General features: G+C 36.2%; 1 protein-coding gene across 5 annotated transcripts in view; it reads right to left on the bottom strand.

The window, feature by feature from the left end:
- Positions 1-5991: 5991 nt before the first annotated feature.
- GULP1 (GULP PTB domain containing engulfment adaptor 1) overlaps positions 5992-19071 on the bottom strand; it is a 165435-nt gene continuing 152355 nt past the window's right edge. For 4 of the 5 annotated variants that reach the window (XM_074872675.1, XM_074872679.1, XM_074872676.1 and 1 more), the window contains 2 exons: positions 15914-16008; positions 5992-8082 (listed from right to left, as the gene is read on the bottom strand). In XM_074872675.1, coding sequence (XP_074728776.1) covers positions 8011-8082; positions 15914-16008 — 167 coding nt within the window. In that variant the 3' untranslated portion in view covers positions 5992-8010. Of the gene's footprint in view, positions 8083-15902; positions 16009-19071 lie in introns of all 5 variants that reach the window. The other variant, XM_074872678.1, reaches the window with a different exon arrangement.

Raw genomic sequence — 19071 nt, 5'->3', positions numbered from 1 at the left:
ATTGTGCTTGAAATCCTGATAGTGATCGACTTGACATTTCCACAAGCTCTGTCAGCTCTGGCAATCTGTATTCTCATCCAGAAATTGCAGTGTATGAAGCACCTCCCCATTTAAAGACCTCAAACTCCCCTCCTGACTCTAGAGTGACATTTTGAAGCATCAGTCTCTGTAGGAAAAGCATTCAGCATACTCATTTGCACATTACTGTCTGCATACCACACAATGCCACATGTACAGCAATAGGTATCAGCTTTCCCCTTCTAATGCAAATAGATCAATAAGCAAATGTCACTTTAAATATTGTAAACGGTTTGTCCACTTTTTTTCCTGAAAGATGAAAATTATCGGTCACAGTGATACACTAGTGCTTAGAGACTTAATAGATACTGCTCAGTAGCATTTTCTGAATTAGTTAAAAGTTCACAGATGCTCAAAAATCTATCTTTTCAGAGCAGTTAAACCATGTGAGTGTTTTCTGTGGTCTGTGTTGCCATGTAAATTCAGGTTTTTCCTGTTGATAATCCCACTTGCACTAGCTTTCCCATTTCACACCGCCTTGCTCATTGCTTCCCAGTACCCTTTGCGACTATAAGGTTTGCTTATGAACACACCAAGAATCAGGATGATCCCTCCATGCACATTTTAAAATAAGACTGCTAAAGTCATAATAATCATCTCTTACACTTTTTCAGTGGCAAATGCCTTTTATAAGCAATGCTATTATTTCTAAATGGTTGAACTCTCACAATACGCAGTCTGCATTACTGCTTGGGATGATAATGTTTCGAGTTCAATCTCAATATAGTAATCTACAGCAATACATGGGTTCAGTCACATATTGTTTAGAATATCATGTGGGATTTTTTTTTCCCTTTGGCATTCTACTTTTTAATCATGGAGGTCTGTGAGAGACTAAATCTGTGGTTCTGAGAAAACAAATCCCTGTTTTCCCAAGTTTCAAGTAAATTTCATTATAGCTATATGACTCACGTGGCTTTAGTGGCCTTACTGGTTTATTTATTAGAGTGCCAAGAAGCAATTTGTCTTGTTTACTTAGGTCTCTAGTCACACTTCTGACTTCTAAATAACACTTGGTTCTTTTGAAATACCTACATTTTTAAAGGACTATTAAATAATGAAACATTCTATGACATTATGTTACTTCAGTTTCATACATCAATCCATTGCCATGTTACGACAGCATCCAATTGTGATGACACAGATCACAGCCTTGTCTAATCATTTTATAACGTACATTAAATATTATGGCAATCTACAGGTACTATCAAAATACACACAATGAATGCTAACAATCCTTAAACACCCTGAGGGACAGATTTTAGTGTAGACTCACAACCTTAAAGATGAGAAAACAGCCATGCAACTTGTAAAGTCAAGATTAAAACTTTTGATCATTAGACACTTCTATTGATACTGTGGAAACAGCATCAAGCATTTTAATTATTTTTTTTGCTTCTCAGAAGCAGTATGTCAGATCATCAGTTAAAACTACATCAATATTGCCTCACTTGGGAATAGAGCATGGCCAAACCCAGTCAGACAAGCAATCCCATAGAGCATTTTCATTCTCATGTAAAATTTCTCACTAAACTCTCATTTATCTCGAAAACTCTCTTACCTTTCTTTCCAAATTTAGTTGCTTGCTTTGCATCCCGGGTTCATCTGTCACAAATTACACATGATCTGTCATTACTTTATAGGGTTGAAGTATCTCAGAAATTCAGATCTATTCTGGGCTTCTTCATAGTATTCTAATACATATAAGGTTGTAAAAGCATGGGAAACCCATTCCTGCATTGTTTAAACTGTAGGTGACTTTGATCTGCCATTATAGTAGCTCTCTTCCACCACAAAAAAAAAATAGCAAAGTATGTATGTGAACGGTGATATTGTTCTAACATATCCCAAAAATTAACGATGAGCATGAAAAAACCAGATTTTTACAGTCTGTCAAGACCCTTCAAATTGGTTTTGTTGTTGGGTTACCCGCCCTCCCCCAAGAACCATATCTTCTTCAGAATCTTATCCCAACACAGCACACAGGCTACGTATTTTCTCAGTCTTTCCACAGTGTCAAGGATCACTTTATTTGAAAACAATGAAGTTCCTTTAAAAAAACAACCCAAGAAGACCAAAATATTTAAAAAGCACAAGTTTTCAAAAGCAAACCAGTACAGATTCCTAGAGATCATTTAGTTATTTTCAGTGAAACATGCACAAAATATTCCAATCCTAATTTTTGTGCAAAAGCTTCAAAAAGCATCATTTTTACTGAATAAAATGCTTGCAGAATACAATCATACAAAAAATAAAACTTGCAACAATTTAAATGCCACACATGGTAGAGCCCCAAGTAGCTTTTACAAATGCTCTGTTGAATAGATTTTCTGAGTTGCTTTTTAGTCAGAAAAGCTTGTGTGTAGGATGAAGGTGCAAAGGAAAGGGAATTGAAAATTCTTAAGGGTCTATTCCAAGACTCATTTTGGGAAAGCTCTTATCATAAGGAGATTAATTTATATAAACGATTTATTAATAGGCATTTAGAAAACATGGATGATCATTATTCCTATTGTCATGCCTTCCAATCAATATCGGAATAAGGACAATTAGCTAAAGCACTTTTGTAATGGCTTAGTATAGAACACAGTTCTTCTGTAAGCCTTCATCAGATACACAGCTAGGTCTTTAATATGGTACAAACTACTAGAAATTAGGATGAATGGATGGAAACTGAAGCTTGGAGCAAGAAGGCATTTTGGAAGAGGCTCAGTGTGAGTTGCCTACTCTGTGTGATAAGGCTACAGGGGGTAAGAAAACCATTCCTTGTTTCTGGCTAGCTCAAATAGCTCCAACAGCAGCTCTTGTGGACTGCAAACATGGCCAATCTACTTCTCAGAATCCCTTGCACAGTCCTGAGATAGGTATAAAAAGTGATGGGGCAGAACAAGAGAAGTTATCACAATCAGTTAAGTTTCACAAAAAAAAGGCAATGTTATCAAATTGCATGATGTTGGCACAAGATGTCATTTTTTCACCTTTAATTTTCTTTTATACTTCCTTCCTAATCTATTTCCGCTCCGTCTTAACTCTTTATTGCAAGGCATAAGCTTTGCTGAAATAAATAGTAGAAAAATGTGAAGGGGAAAAAAAAAAGTCCAAAGGCTCAAATATTCTGATTTAGGTTTCTGTCATTCATATGAGCCTTAAAATTGGTTCAATCCATTCCAGAATTCACTACAGGAGACTAAACTTGCAGGGTTTATTATCCCAAATTATATATAAATTAGACTCTCAAGAAATTTCTTAAACACAAAAGGTACATTGCATATTCATACGTTTGGAAACCTTTACTCCATCACACACAAATATTATATATGCAATCCATGAAATCCACTGGGAGAGTCTTGTAGTTGCAGTAAGTGTTTTGGTCTGATGAATAAGTGTTCAGTTTCTTTAATCTATGCACCAATAGAACTGAATGTTGACACAACTCAAGAAGGCTGCATATATTACAAAAGTTAGACTTTCATTTTGACAAAATGTTGCCTACCGTTCTGAAATAACTGAACAAAATGATATATTTGAAATCCTGGTCACTATTTCATTGATGAGAACTGCCGTGTGCTTTTCACCAGCTGACAATGTAATGCAACACGTTTCAGTCTCTCATACATCTTGAAAGGGGAAAAAAAAAAAATACAGGCTAATTATGTACCAAAGCTTAATTGCTGTCTTTTAGCTGAAGCTTACAGAACACCTACTAGCAGGCAGTCTTGGTTGCATTTTAAAACATATGGCTAGTTATTCAGATTTTTTTTTAAGTGTGAATTCTGCATCCTCTGATTTTAAAAGCAGCAACAAAACCCCAAAGTGTCATATTAAGAAAGCTGAGAACTTGCTTGCAATTATTAACACATTTCTTGACTTAAGAGGGTGCCCAAGAGGGTGACAATCTCTAGTGACGGATGGGGTATAATAAAATAGGAGCTCTGGATGTTTGACTAGAGATTGCTCAGGCAGTGAGACTCCTTTGAGAAGAGACTCTTTTTGTGAAGCAGAATTGCTCAGTGAGAATGAGACTCAAATTGAAAAATAATCATCATAATGAAGTCTCAGAGCCAGCCCCGTTCCTTGGCAAGTGGAATCACCTCTGGGATTACACAACCACGCTTACTTCTGCAAGTGTGAGAATTTTCTTTTTCCTTTCTTCCTTTCCATGAGTGAAGCCAAAACGAAATGCAGTAACTTTTGCCACATGAAGGATTTGATCTTTGCCAATTTGAATGATTTGATCAATTATTTCTTTAGCACAAATCACATCTGTCACACAAAGGACAAAAGACAGCCACCTACACACCCATCTGAAGTAAAGACAATGGGTTAAGCCAAGAACATCCTGCAATGATGCTCAGTAATTTATCAAAGGTTAAAAAGAGAAAACATACAAACTCACCATGTATCAGCTTATTTGACTTAAGGAGAGTTCTAACCTAAGCACCTCAGTTACTCAGGCATGGTGTAATAATCAGGTAGGAAGAGAAAAGTAGTCCATATCATACAAAAAAAGGGAAGAGAAAGCGAGGAATCTTGCTTCTAGGTGTTAATATAGCTTGGTATGACATGCCAGCACAGTAGTTAGGCAGTTGACAATTGGAACCAAAAAGTAGTGTTACATGTCCACAAAGTGATATTGTCACAGTTAGCTCAATCAGCAATGTGATCGCAGTTTAAAGAAGTTTAAGGAAAAAAATGGGAAAGAAAAGATATCCAAAAGAAAGAAAAAAAAGTGTGGACACATCCGGTAGCACCCAGTTGCACTGGTATTTTCTTTTATTTTTGTTGGAGAGCAAATTTAAAAGTCAAAAAAAAAAAAAAAAAGTCTTGTTCACAGCTCATTTAGCACAGTATGTCTAACCTAGCAGATGATGTTACTCTCTTTTTACAGGCTTCTGTCAAGTGAAATGCCTATGGTCACACAATTAGCAGAATCATTTCACATTTTCAATCCAAACCAACTACCAACTTTTTTTTTTTTTTTTTTTTTGCTTAGAGACTATGCTTTTAATAGATAATTGAAAAAGTAGGAATTTGTAACAAGACAGCTTCTGCAGACAAAATTTTGTACTGCTGAACAGGAGCACTCCTGTTTACTCTAAACAGAGCAAGACCCCTTGTACTGCTCTCAGATATGTATTTTTAAAGTAATAGTCTGAAGATTTAGCAGACAATGTTATTGCACTATCTGTAAAAGAACAGTGATACTAGTGGGAACATGGAGACATGTTTGAAGAAAGAACAGGTCATGTTTATGACTCACAGATTAGACACAGCCCTTACCCTGCTAGCCCTGACAGCGTCCATTCCCATAAACTGTCCAAGCCCCATTTTCACAAATGGCAGAGGTTAGATGGGTTTGGTATTAGCTTGAAGAGAAATTTTGCAACAGAAGTAATTACCAGGTGGTTTAAGATTAGTTTTCTCTTCTCAAAAGCATCAACACCATATGCAGTGACCTGTCACATTAACACACCTGGTTTACAGACGTTGCTTTCTAGGATTCAGAAGACTTCAATTACATCCTTTACTCCTTAAATAACCATTAGGGTCATTTGGTAGCCAAGTATTTTGAGCAGCTAAGTGTTAAAAAATAAAAGCAATAAAAAGAGTCAATGAAATCCATGAAGCACTGGGGAGAGTGTTACTCCCTAACTATTAGTATTAGGCAGCTGCATGTGGAACAGGATTTTTTCTCTGCTGATTACGGATTAGACCAAACTTGATAATAAAGGTCAAACAGTGGAGTTATTCTACACCGGCTGAGATCAGATTCTTTCCAGCATATAAGGGGACTTTAACACAACTTCAGTACTAAACCATTCTTTGTGGCAGGGCCTGCCAACATTTAAGCACATCCCCGCCCTCCCTTCCACTGGGTGTTTTACTGAATGAATGTTGTTTTCTAGGACGCAATTTATTTAAAAACATTTATTTTAGGCAAAATTAAACAGACATTTGAGATTACATAGAAATACAGTTTCCAACTGGATCACATAACCTTTTCATTAAAAATGCACTGTTTTGTTGATTTAAGTATTTTTGTATGGATTGACCAGGTATGTAATATTTAACCATGCCATTTGCAGTCAACTATCATAAAAATCAGAAACAAAAAAGGTTTCTTAAAATGTGCAAACATTATCTTAGTGTTACCATTGATAATAAATGACCACTAAATAGATGCTTATTATGTAAAGCTTTTTAAAGTACAATAAAAATACAAATTCTATTTGTTAAAAAAGGCCATTGCTATGGCTACTAAACATCCTCATTATACAAATTCCAAAATACTATATGACAAACAAAATTATAAAGACTTTTCTTTATGAAACATATACTATTCTATTTGTTAGTGATTTTATATATTTTTTATATATATATTTATATATAATACTCTATATGAATGTTGAACACAGAATAAGAGAGAGGAAGACTAATGTAATGCAGGACATCAAGGCCCCCATTCAGCAAGGTACCTGAGCATACGTCAAACTTCGCAAAGGAATAATCCCATTCATTTCACCGGACTTCAAAAGTACATGCAGAAGTACTTTGTTGAACAAGGCATAAAGATATACACGTGATCATGAATTTGCAAAATGCATTTTTGGTGTAAACTGTCACTGTTAAGGACAAAACCTCTCATCACAAAAAACCTCTCATGAAAAAGGAAAGAAAATATTAAAAAAAAAATCTGGAATTTTGTTTTTTTCCACATCTGTATGTTTTGAGGGGAAAATATTAGAGTTTTTAAAGTTTTTAATTGAACTAATGTGGGGTTTGGGCATTAAAACACTAACAATAATAATTTTCTGAGATAGGTTTAAGATGGTATTTTATTGCTTATGCTAAAGATTAATGAAGAGTATGCATAGACAGGTCAGCGTTCAACTCACTAACTGCTGAAAATTTTGGTGTGCAGTTATTTCTGTAACATGAACAACCAGTGGGTATGAAGGACTTACTAACTTATATTGAACTCTCGTAGCAAGCTTCAAAATTATAGTAAGACATGTAACATTAAAGCAGACAGTGAAAAAAATACTCAACAGAGCCTGACTGTAAACAGCGTGTTGAACATAACTTACAGAATTGAGCCCAGTAAATGGAGTGCCTGCTTATACACAAAATTACGTAAATTCCTAAGTAAATGCAAGACCGTAACCTTCTTTCTAAGTTATGGTTATCATAGAACGAACTCCAAATGACATGCTTTATAGTTCAGCTATAAAATACCAAAACAAAGGGCAGTCACTTTGTCCATTCTGCAATTTAGCAGTTCTTCTACGCTCATTAAACACTAATTAAAATACTAATAATTTGTTAGTTTCTAAAACATGAATTAAGGACCTAAAAATCTCTGGATTTTATAAGCTAGTAACAACATCTGTACAGCATAGTAACCATGCACAGTAATGGAAATCAATTACGCAGCATCCAGATTTACCTTTTAAGCATATATTAATGGTTAGTATATTCTGCTTTTTCACTGCAATTTGAACTTTTTGTACTAGATATAAACCATTTTACTGCTTGAATATTAAATAATGGCTTAAAAGCATAATTTCAAAATGCTGCTAGGTAAAGTATTATGTAAAAATCATGCTTGCACATCTGCAAACAGAGAGGTATGTGTGAGCTTTCTGAAGAACTCCTGCAGGCTAATAGTCATAAAGCGTAGTAAACTCGGGCCAAAATGTGAGAGAAAGAAACACAACAGCGTAATTTAATTAATATTTCATAAACAAATACAACTTTTTACATTTGTACAGGGAAAGACTGGAACTAAGTTGGATTTTTACAGAAGCAAATCTCACAAGAGTTTACATGTTGAAAAAAGCAATTTTTGGCACATGGATAATATCTGTGAATACGTGTTCAGAATTAATAAAAAAACCACTGCGTAGGAATTTCACATTTAGTTTCTTGGCATCAGCACCTGCTGTCTAGTGGATCAAGACAAAATACTGTGCCTTCAAGAGTTAATCCCATTTTGAACCCCTCCTGCAACGAAACAAGACATAGTTAATAAAAAAGAAAGTGATTTCTGGAGAATCAAGCTCTCTTTCTAAATTTGAGCTTATCTTTAGGCAGATAAACCATAAGGATACTTCAGAGTGAATTCACAGACATTTACATTATTTGGTCAGTTGATTTTTAATAAGTGGTTGACTTACAAAATGATGTATCTTGTACAACAAAAGAAATGCAGTAGAAATATTCTAGAATAAAAATATTGAATATTCATATATGTAGGTTGATAGAAAAACAAACAAGCTGTTCCTGAGTAAAATTCAACATGATTTATAAGCAGGAAAGAATTAGGGCTCTATGACAAAGAGTTTATTATATTTACACTTTAAAGATTCAGATAAGTCACAAATATTGTTACTACTACCAGGTGTCTCCTACATTCAGTAATCCCTTATCTTAGTAGCACTCCAACAAAAAGTATAGTACTCAACCACATCTCAGAGGTTTGTTCTGAATCACTCCCCGGGCAGTTAAATTGACAGGTGTACGCTTTACAGCCTACTGCCATCGGAGCTTCACTAAAAAGGCAAATAAAATCATACTTGATCTACTGCAAATGAACGGTGCATTTCAAAGGCATGTAACTTGGTGAAATAAAATACAATGGTCTTAAAGTGCAAAGAATTTCTTTAAGAGTTTGGACCAAAATTCCTCTTTTTACTCGCATGAGTTTGATTAGAAACACAAAAATGATTATAAGATAGATGCTGCCATGCCCCTCTACTGAAAAGAAATTAATTCTACAAATACCTACACTTGCTTTACAAAATGTACTTAGCTTGCACCAGTTCTGAAATAAGAACAGTACTTGTAATACAGGGACAGTACTCTTGTTACCATTTTCCTTTTTGCTTTAAAAGCTGAATAACTGTGGCTTGACCTTCAAGAGAAACGTCACCTTTGATTCATGAAAATTTCAATCTGTTAGGTGAAAGTCCTGTAAAGCTAGAATTAATTGGAATCAAGCGCTCTGAATAGAAATGCCATGAGGACATCAACCCCAGTGGCAGCTGTCACAATGTTCAGTGTTGTCTTAACATACAGTTCACTTAGAGACTGCTGATCATATGCTATGAAATCAATATGTGCTTTCATGAAGCAAACATCTTGTAAACAAAATAAATCTTTTTGTAAAGCAATCCATATTGAGATTAGGCATAAACTCAAGCCTCTTCTCATAATGCACAGCAGTACCTCAAGAGCACACTTTTTGGTTTTGAAAGATAAATCCCAAGTCAAACCAGCTTAATTTCAAACAAATTTAAACCACAGGCTAGAATTTTAAAAGCATATGAATATTTAATAACGCCAACAGCTACTTCCATCAGAAGAGTAATGCTGAGAAATATAATAAACTTCTTGGCAATAGTTACTAAATGATCTGAGATTTTCCAAGTAAAATTTTAATTTTCCTAAAGGCAAATCCATACTATGAGATGATGAGCCAGTAGCAGTACTATGATGTAAGCCAGAAGGCTTACACCAACTGTGCTACCCAGTTTGCCCTACCTGCGTGACATGGTGCTGCCAAAGCTCACTAGTGTATTTGACCTTTTTTTTCCCTCTGTATTTTTCAAGGGGTTAACAGGAAGAACTTTCAATGCAAAAGATGCTTCAAGCAAACAGTATCTGAAGTTCCAAGTCAAACACATCCTGTTATAAACAGACGTTCATTTACCCAATGGATACTATTAATTGATGTAACTGCAGTCAAAGGAGGACTGTTTACACAGAAGATTCAGAGAATTAGCCCTACACTCTAGCCTGTTAAATTGTAAACCCCACAGTTACTGTGTCTGAAGTGCTAATCTTTCAAAGCATTTAAAGGCTGCTTCCAGTTTTGAAGTTGTAAAAGGGACAGTTTGTGCTTCAACCCGAGGATGCATGATACAGCTGCAATAGAACAGCTACAGCAATTGGTTTAACAAGGACGACCAGCTTCATTCCTAGCCATCCAGAGAGCCCTTCAACCAACACGCATCCCATTCACATCCTGCATGCTTTTACTTTTCTTCTATACATTTAAGTTCTGTTTGTTGGTGTCTTACACAGCTGCACTTCCAATGCCCTTTTTCTGTCTAGCTAAAAGCAAACTGGATTATGCATTTAGGAAGTGCATATATCGCGCTGCTCTTATGTTGATCATGTGGATTTTTTAAATTTTTGTTTTATTCCATACATACTGATATTTTGTCACTTATCACTTGACTTGTGTTTGCCATGACTTGACTTTGAACTATTTCTACTTTCTTGAAGAACAGTGGTCTCCTTGACCCTTCCTTCTGCAATTTCACTACAGACCACTCTTCCCCCCTCCCCTTCAGTTCTCCTCCTCTTTTAAGCTGTGGTATTTAGCATTTAAAACAATCACATTTTCACGTATTTGCAATGTGATCGATGTTATTCCATTAAGACATCACTGCACTATATGTATCATAATTATTGAAAAAGCCTTCTAACTTTATTACCATAATGAACTATTGTCTGTTCTAAAAGAACACAGTGATGTGGTTGCCAGGTGCTGTTATCAGTTGCATACTCGAGAACCCAGCTTCTATTACAGGCAGAATTGATAAGGAAGTAAAACCTACTACTACAGCGCCAGGAACTGCAGTGTTAACACACGCATACTTAAAAATGGCTCATGCACATAGCTGTCTGTAACAATGTGACATTTCAATGTTCACCTGTTGAACCACGCAAAAACCACTATCAAGTGTCAGATACTACGGCTACTTGTATGCTCAAACTTCCACACCAACCACAGGGTCAAAAAAGCCCAACAACGTAAAGAGGACATCAAGACAACCTAAAGGGCCATCTGGGCTTTTTCAGAGTTTAGAAAGAATGTAAAATTCAGATTTTTACTTTATTTAAGTGGAGGACAACAAGTGTGTAGGAGTATAAACCAAAGAAAGCTCTATTGTCTTGACCAATATTCCCATTAAATTAAATGCAGCCCTCAAAAGGGAAAAAAACGAGAACAGTCCAGCAGCCTCTTTGGCAAAGTGTTTGCAATCAAATTTCCAAAGATCAGTAAAGCGCGGCCTTCAGATCTCCCACAGCCATCTCCATTCCTAATCTCTGAAGTTTTGCAAAATAACTCCAAATTCTTATATAATTCTTGGATTCGCCAAAACTATAGTTTGGCAAATATACGACATAATTAAAAAAAAATTCCAATCAGCTGTAGCCAAGCAAGCTGTGGGAAGACAAGGTTTTAAGAAAAGGTTCTCCTTTAAGTCCAGACATAGTTGAACTGCAATTAATGCAGATAATAAAGGAAGTATCCTATGCTGTAGTTCTCACAGCAGTGCAGAACACTTTGAACTTTATGTCCGCTTTCAGGAATACAGTTTATATATACACCTGAACTGCATATATCTCTCAAGACTTATAGCTCCTACTTGAAGCTGCTGTATGATTATTATAGTATCCATCATGCATCATATGGTTACTTTCGACTCTCCAAAACCCAGCATTCGCAGCTGCAATAATAATGATGTCAGTTGAAATGACTGAGGAGATTATAAATTATGATTTTTTAAATCTTTTTCTAATATGCTAAATTAATGTTAGGCAGAATATTTTTTATTTAAAAATGATATATATAGTCAGCACTTGGTACATATTACATATTATATATGTAAAAAAATGCATCATTAATTTTAATACACAGTGTTTAAATTATTTTGCCTTGAGAAATTCAGACATTTCAGCTTCTAATAAACATGTGTTCTTAGCATAACACACTGCCTGTTCATTAAAAAACATGTGTGCTATGGCTTCCTGTACTTTAAAGGTTCAGGAAACAGTAACTCCTCATGTGGTCAGAAAATCTCTCAAATCTGCTGATTTTCAGGGAATGCAGAAAAAGACCATCCTCTGATACTGGATAGAAGGGGGAATAGGAAGGACTATGAAGTGTACATCTATATTGTGCCTTGCTTCTGTGTTCATATCCCCATGATGACAGTGTCAAGTAACTTTTTTACTTCCAAGGTGATTCAACTCAAGAACAGAACATCTTAGTTACCCAGAAAAATGATGGTCTTGTAGGATATGATTGGTCTCTTAAAGAGAGGAGCAAAGTGTGTTTTCACTAGAAAAAGTAACCTGAAAACAACCCCTCTTCCAAAACTCCTACTTTTTTTCTGTATATGATAGTAAGACCTGAGCTATTCTGGTTATAAATGGTAAAAGACAAAAGAACTTCCATTTTATTTTATAAATTTGTCAAAGTCAACCTTATGGCTCTGAGGTTAACTCACTTATCACTTCACAGTGACTTCACCCAATGAGCTTAAGTCAATGAATCAATGATTAATTTACATGTCTCTTGAGATAATAATTTAGAGGGCTGAGCATAACTTATTTCAGATGGAAAAACGTCAAGCCTACTGACTGCTTCGGGGAGAATGGCTTGCAGCTCCTGGAAACTTTATGATATTAACTACCTTGAGATTTTAATAAATTATAGCAGCTGTTGCTGGTATGATTCATGATCCAGGGAAACTTCCCCTCACTGCAAGATTTCTGGGAAAATAGATTCCTTTTATTAATGTCTGGATATAGTCAAAATAGAGGAGATGAAAATATGTTTCAGCATAAGGGTGGGGGGAAACAGGAGGTTGGATAGTCATCAGAGTGAGGCCTGAGCTGTAAAAGTCACATCTCAGCACATGTTTGAGTTTTGAGCTCTCCAAAAAGATCAACAGAAACTGGACCGAGAAATGGAACAGAAAGAGTTTAAGTGTGAAATCTGGATCCTCACTAAAGTTTAAATATAAAAGTGTTCTCCCCAGAGGTCAGGAAACTTTATCTGATCTCATTATATTCAGAATATCGGATGCAAAGGAAAAGCACCCACTACTTAAGAGTTTGTTCTCCAACACCCCTTCCACTGTGCTGTGCTTTCCTCTCCCACTTTGCTTACACATCACCTTCCAACGCACGCATATGCCGAGACAGCTTTTCTGCAGACTGGGGCATGTTTCCTGAGGCATCTGACATAGCTCTACATGAGAAACAGAGTAAGAGAGCCTCGACTGAGCTGCTCCAACCGGGCTGTCAGTGCCTGGCGCCGAAGACACTGCTTGCCACTCTGAATGTGGAATAAGCTGTATTTAATACCCTCTCAGAATAAGTTTGTACTTTGAACTATTAGATGTATTCATAAACAACTTACCTTTGTATATTTAATGGAATACATATTTACTGAAACTCAGGCTGTACTTTCATAATGTGACAGATTCCTTCACTTTGCATTTCAGAGAAGGAAAAAAGCCTATATTTTTCTTTCATGTTTCTTAACTTTAGATTTCCCAGAGCACATTACACGTTGTGTGCTTTTACCTTTTGTAGTGTTCATTTCACCTTCCTTCCTATAGGCTGTATATCTAACAACTGTTGACTTCTAGCACAGCTATCTTCTGCACATTGCAAGTTTCTAAGTAATTATTTCCACATAAAAACACATTCACAAATGTGATTGTACTAACACAAAAATTCTATGCATCAAAGGTTTTTTTAAACCATTTCACTAATGACAATCCAATAATGAAAACTGGAGATTTCACTAGTACACATGGAAAAACAGCAATGAAATGAAAGCTTAGTAGTAGCAGCTGATAAGACAGACTGAAGAAAACTAAAATCAGCTCTGTCTACTTTAAAAATTGTAGGCCCCTAAAAATTAAAACGGCCCCGACTTAGAGTTGCATATATAAAAAAAAATCTTGTAAGTTTATATATGTACACACATATACATAAAAACACCAGACATGAACACATGCACACTACAATTGTAAATGCTTCAAATACCATTATTAAAATATGATATACCAACCATCGCTGACGCTAGGCACCCAGGAAAGCACAAGAAGATAAAAGAGATATTAGGAAAAACATGTTTCAATTTGTATTTTGCATCAACCGCCTAGTAAAACAACTGCACATAGCTTTTGCTTTGACCAAAGTTAGAGTATTTTTTTTTTTTTTTCACATCCTGGCAGCTTTACACTTGTTCTCAACTGGATTATACATGAACAATTTTTGTGCCTACATAAAGACCCACTAATTAATTTTCCGTGGAAATGTCAGGGTATGCTAAGACTGATACTGCTTTATAAACTAGTCTCTAATTATCAGACTAGTTGATAAAGCACACAAAAAGGTTGGAAAAAACAAAACCTATATGTGCAGGGGGGAATACCCGACCAATGCAATATTCTTTGCAATAGGCCACAGTAACACCCTAAGGTTTTGGGGTTTTGTTATTGGTGGTTTGTCTGCTTTTTTACGTCAAGAGAGTACAAACAATGATATGAGTTTTTCATTTTACAACTTCAAAAATCTTTGATAAAGATTTCTACTGTTCTGTTCACTGATGTTTTATGAGGTGGTAACACTTTGCAGCCTTATAAGCTAACAATTAAAAAATTTGTCAAAAAATTACCTGTAATAAGAACTCTTAGCATGTGACATTTAGGTATTTTTCATAGGATTCTTCCTATTAGCCACAGATGCTACAGTATACTTTTTCCTAAAATGGGGCTACAGACAATGGAAACATTGACATATATCAATGTGAGGTGCTAAAAGATTTGCTTTTTGTCCTAAAGGGCTTGCTAATATCATTACAGCATTCACGAAACGCAAGCATTTTTACCGGAACTGCAAAGAAGTCAGTTTTAGCATTTAACTGCTGTCTGAAATCATATGGGCTGGAGTACAGGTGAGCAAGAATCTAAATTTCTTACTTCACAGTGAGTGGAGTTTGCCAGAGACACCACCGTAAACTGACATGCAAAATAAAATTTCACAATGAACAGGAATGAAAAAAATTTACTCGGGAAAATTAAATGGTATTTAAATCTTAGTTTAGCCATTTTGAAATGTTTCTGCTGCTCTCCAGGCAGAAGAGTGGAACTGGAGGAGCCCGAGAGCTAGATCTCTTGGACTTTGTGGGCTCTTGTGATACAAGAGGGCTGGAAGCTCTGGGAACACTTTCTGCTGAGGAGCCAGGATCCTCGAAATTCAAGTTCCCAGTATTTTCAAGCCTTCCGTTTTGCTGGCAGGCTGCTGAAAACAAAACAGATAAGCAAGCTGGCTAGGAACTAGCAGTTTGGAAAGTCTGACTGAAGAGAGCAGTTTATTCCAAAACTTTAAGGCTTTCTCCTGGTGTTGCTTCAAAATTGTGTCAATAACAGAACAGATACTGTTGAGTGGTTCAGAATCAACAAACGTTTTCTCATAAAAACACATCAGTTCAGAATTCTTGAATCAATTCTTAACAGTTTAATTGTCCCCGAGTGTCACAGTCAAATACAGCTGTTTTTAAAGGCAGCAGAAAATTGCCATGGCCCCTTAAGCATGTACTGTGTCTATGCCAATGTTATGAAAAACCAGACTGATGGCACTGAGGGAAAGATGAGGGTATACTGGGATGGTGGTAATTACTGGAACTGCAGAGTAACAAGATCTGTAGGGCTCTCGCCTCAGCTCTCTTTCAGTTTGCTCAGTCCCTTCCCAGGCAGGAGCAGCAGTATCCATTTTGATTACACTGATGAGAAACCCTAAATTAATGCAGGTGTCCGTATTAATACCATGTAAGGATCTTCAGAAAAATTCAAACTCCAGCTCAAAGACCATCACTTACAATGGGAACAGTCAGAAACAGTTTTTCTCCTACATATTTGTGTGTGCAGTCTGGAATACATTATCAGAATACTGTAAACATGTATTTCAAGAATAGTTGTACAGCCACAGAAAACTGCGTAACTGATAACTCAGTAGTTACCTGCATCTCATCTAGTTTGGACTGAATGTCTGGAGGGAAATCTCCTGCTCCGCAGCTAAAAGGGTCAAAAGGTTCTGCTCCAAAAAGGTCTCTCTCTGGAACAACAGAAAAGTTAGTCACTGAGAGAAAAGGTATGGACTACAACAATAGCACTTTGAAAAAGTCAGCTTACATCTCCTTACAAGCTGAATACTATGCAGATATGCAACTGCTTAACCACAGCTTTTAACATTGAAATTTGAAAGCCAGGTCTTGATTAGTTTTCCCAAGTTTAACACTTGAAGTATTTTTCCAAGAACACCACTAACTTCTGTTCAAGCCTCTATTTAGCTTTCATTAATGCTTGTGCCTTCTAGAGGAATTTTAGGGATCCAACGAGAAAAAGCTCCAATTTGAAGAGGGCATCTCCTACCGAAGTGTGCCCTGGAATTGATGGGTATAAGGACTTTCATAAACGAGGAGGGAACAACTGGACATCCATTGTCAAATTTCATCTTAACATTATGTCCAAAACGTTCTTGCAAACAAACTAGCCTTCATGTCCCTTGTCTGCCACTTCTCACTTTCAGGTTAAGGACATCTTTGTAAGGACAAGCAACTATTCTTACTCACGGAAGGTAAGACTTTCATTTGATAAGAGTGCCTCGGTGCACAGCTGGTAGTAACTAAAACTAATTGTCAGGGTTTTAAAATCTTGGATAGGATCAAGTCAAGAAAGAAAGAAAGAAAAACGCATATGACCATGAAAGGTCACTTACCCTCAAATTCCACTAAATCTGGATCCATAATAGAATGACTGCAAATTTCTCTTTCAATACCATACAGTTTCTTACTTTTTCTTAAGTGTAGTATGCTTTCTGAGGTCAGGGGGTTTTTGTGTTTCTTTTTTTGTCCAGACAAGAAGAAACACCTCCAATACATTGATTTCTTTTATTAGAACACTGTAATGCTAGTTCTTCACATCTGACAGACCAAATATTTTGGGTTGTGCTTTTTGGTGGTTTTGTTTTGTTTTTTCCTTCTCAGTAATGGGATTTTCTTCTCTACATGTAATGGACTTTTTCTATCCCACATTGGGTTGAACTAAGTAAGAAAGTAATTTTGCTAACCCAACCCAACATTGATTGCAAAATTTACAGAATAAAGTTAATACAGTCTTATCACTGGTGGAAAGAAAATTAAAATCATATCCTAACTCCTAACTTTCATGGTTGCCCACCAAGAAACCTGTTAAGCATATTATCTACCTTAAAACAATGTTAGCTTAAGAGCATGAGAGTAAAAGGGGCCATTACTATCTCCGAAATGACTAGCTATTTTTCTGGTTAAGCCCAGAATTTTACACTTAGCATCCAAGATATGGAAGCTGACAACTGACTGCTTGACACAAAATCCATGTTGCAGTGTTACCAGTCATGTTATAAATGCTGAAGCACATGCATATAGCTAAATAGATGTCTTTATTTTGGCATCCCTGGAGCCAGAATTTTAGACCTGTATTTGTCTAGGCTCTTAAACATTTATTGTGCATGTCAGTCTCCATGGGTTTTGACCTGATCAATTAGGTGGTATCAGGCTGCACAACAGGCATTTTAAATAATTAGCAGCTACCAGCATTCACTCCCATAATCAAGTACAGAAACAAGCAGGAACTTGATTAATTACATAGTTCAAAAACTGGCTAAACAGCTACAAACTGTCACATGGGACCAGGAGATGGCCTGGATTGGAAAGCCTTATTCCAAAAGCCCACTTGAGCCAAAAAAAATAAAAATATCTAGTCTTTCCTGGCAGAAGCAGACCACCTGCATGCAAAAGAGACTTTAATCTAATGTAAAAATTAGGGTCTCCATCGTTCCTTGCCTCTTTCACAGCCAAGATGGGTCTGGTCTAGTATAACCGATGTCCTTATATGCTCCGATGTTCCTAACAAGTAACCTTCAGATGTGTAGCAGCTTTGACTTTCAATCTAACCTCTACTGGGCAAAAATTCATTATGCTTTATGCTCCTCATAACTCTATTTGTTCATGATGTAAGTCGATTTTCTTTATTTATTTCTCCCTCTTCCATAGGCTCTTTTTACCCTTAAAAGGAGCTGACAGCTTTCTGTGTGGTTAGACAGCTAAAAGCAGCCAGTTTCAACACCAAACCTTAGCAAGCATTCAAGGAATGTATTTAGGAAAAAACAGTAAAGAACACAAGTCTTGCATTTCTTAGTACTGAAATATGACATCACTATTCTTGAAAGCAAGTATTTTGTACAATATTATGGATATGATCATTCATGCCTTATTCTTGGGCTTTTATTAATGACAGCACTTCTGAGCTCATTAGCAGGAGAATGGCAGAAGCTTTCACTCTTTTCATGTCACCTGCCTTCAGGTGAAGGATTACTTCATTTATATTGTTATTCAAGGCAGACTTTAAAATTAACCAGAGTGTAACTTATTCTAAGTGACAGAGCCTAATAAACACTGTACAGGATCAAATTCAAAATAGAGAAGTATTCCTAGCTGAGTTTCTATGAGAAATTATTACTTTGGGAAGTATCACTAATATAACTTACTAACCATTTCAGTAAGCCAGCTGAAAAAGGCCATAATACAACTGCTTTTCTGCACTTCAAATTTGTGTGTTATATGAGAGATTGCACTGCTAGGAGTCAGGGAGGGATACAGTTCCATGAAATATTTTCAATATCATCATCAGTATTTCTGTTTTGAACAGAATCTGACAACATGTGGAAACTGGACAAATACTAAAATTTAGTCACTGCAGAGCTGCACTACAGCCTGGGATCTCCATAAGCTTATCTACTAGTGTTCACTCCACTGTTCACAGGGGGGCTCCTTTTTAGCAGAGAAATCAGTAATTTTTTTATTTCAGACTAGAGTTATTTTCATGAAGATTAACTATAGCAAAAATATCTTGCCTGGCACACTTTCCAGAATAATTATAGCATGGACAGGCATTTCTTTCTCCAATACACAGCAACCAGTAAGTAAGCCTTTGAAAACAATCCTTTCAAACAGCACATATAATTTCCTTCCACTTTCCCATTCCTTTCTGGATGGAAATAAATTCACATCTTGGGAAATCGATCAACAAACTCAAAACCATGAAATGCTGATGTTTTAAATCTGCAACTCAAACCACA

This window comes from Strix uralensis, chromosome 6, assembly GCF_047716275.1.
Source record: "Strix uralensis isolate ZFMK-TIS-50842 chromosome 6, bStrUra1, whole genome shotgun sequence".
NCBI lineage: Eukaryota > Metazoa > Chordata > Aves > Strigiformes > Strigidae > Strix > Strix uralensis.
Note: the sequence above shows the minus strand (reverse complement) of the source record. Positions and strands in the feature narration are given on the sequence as shown.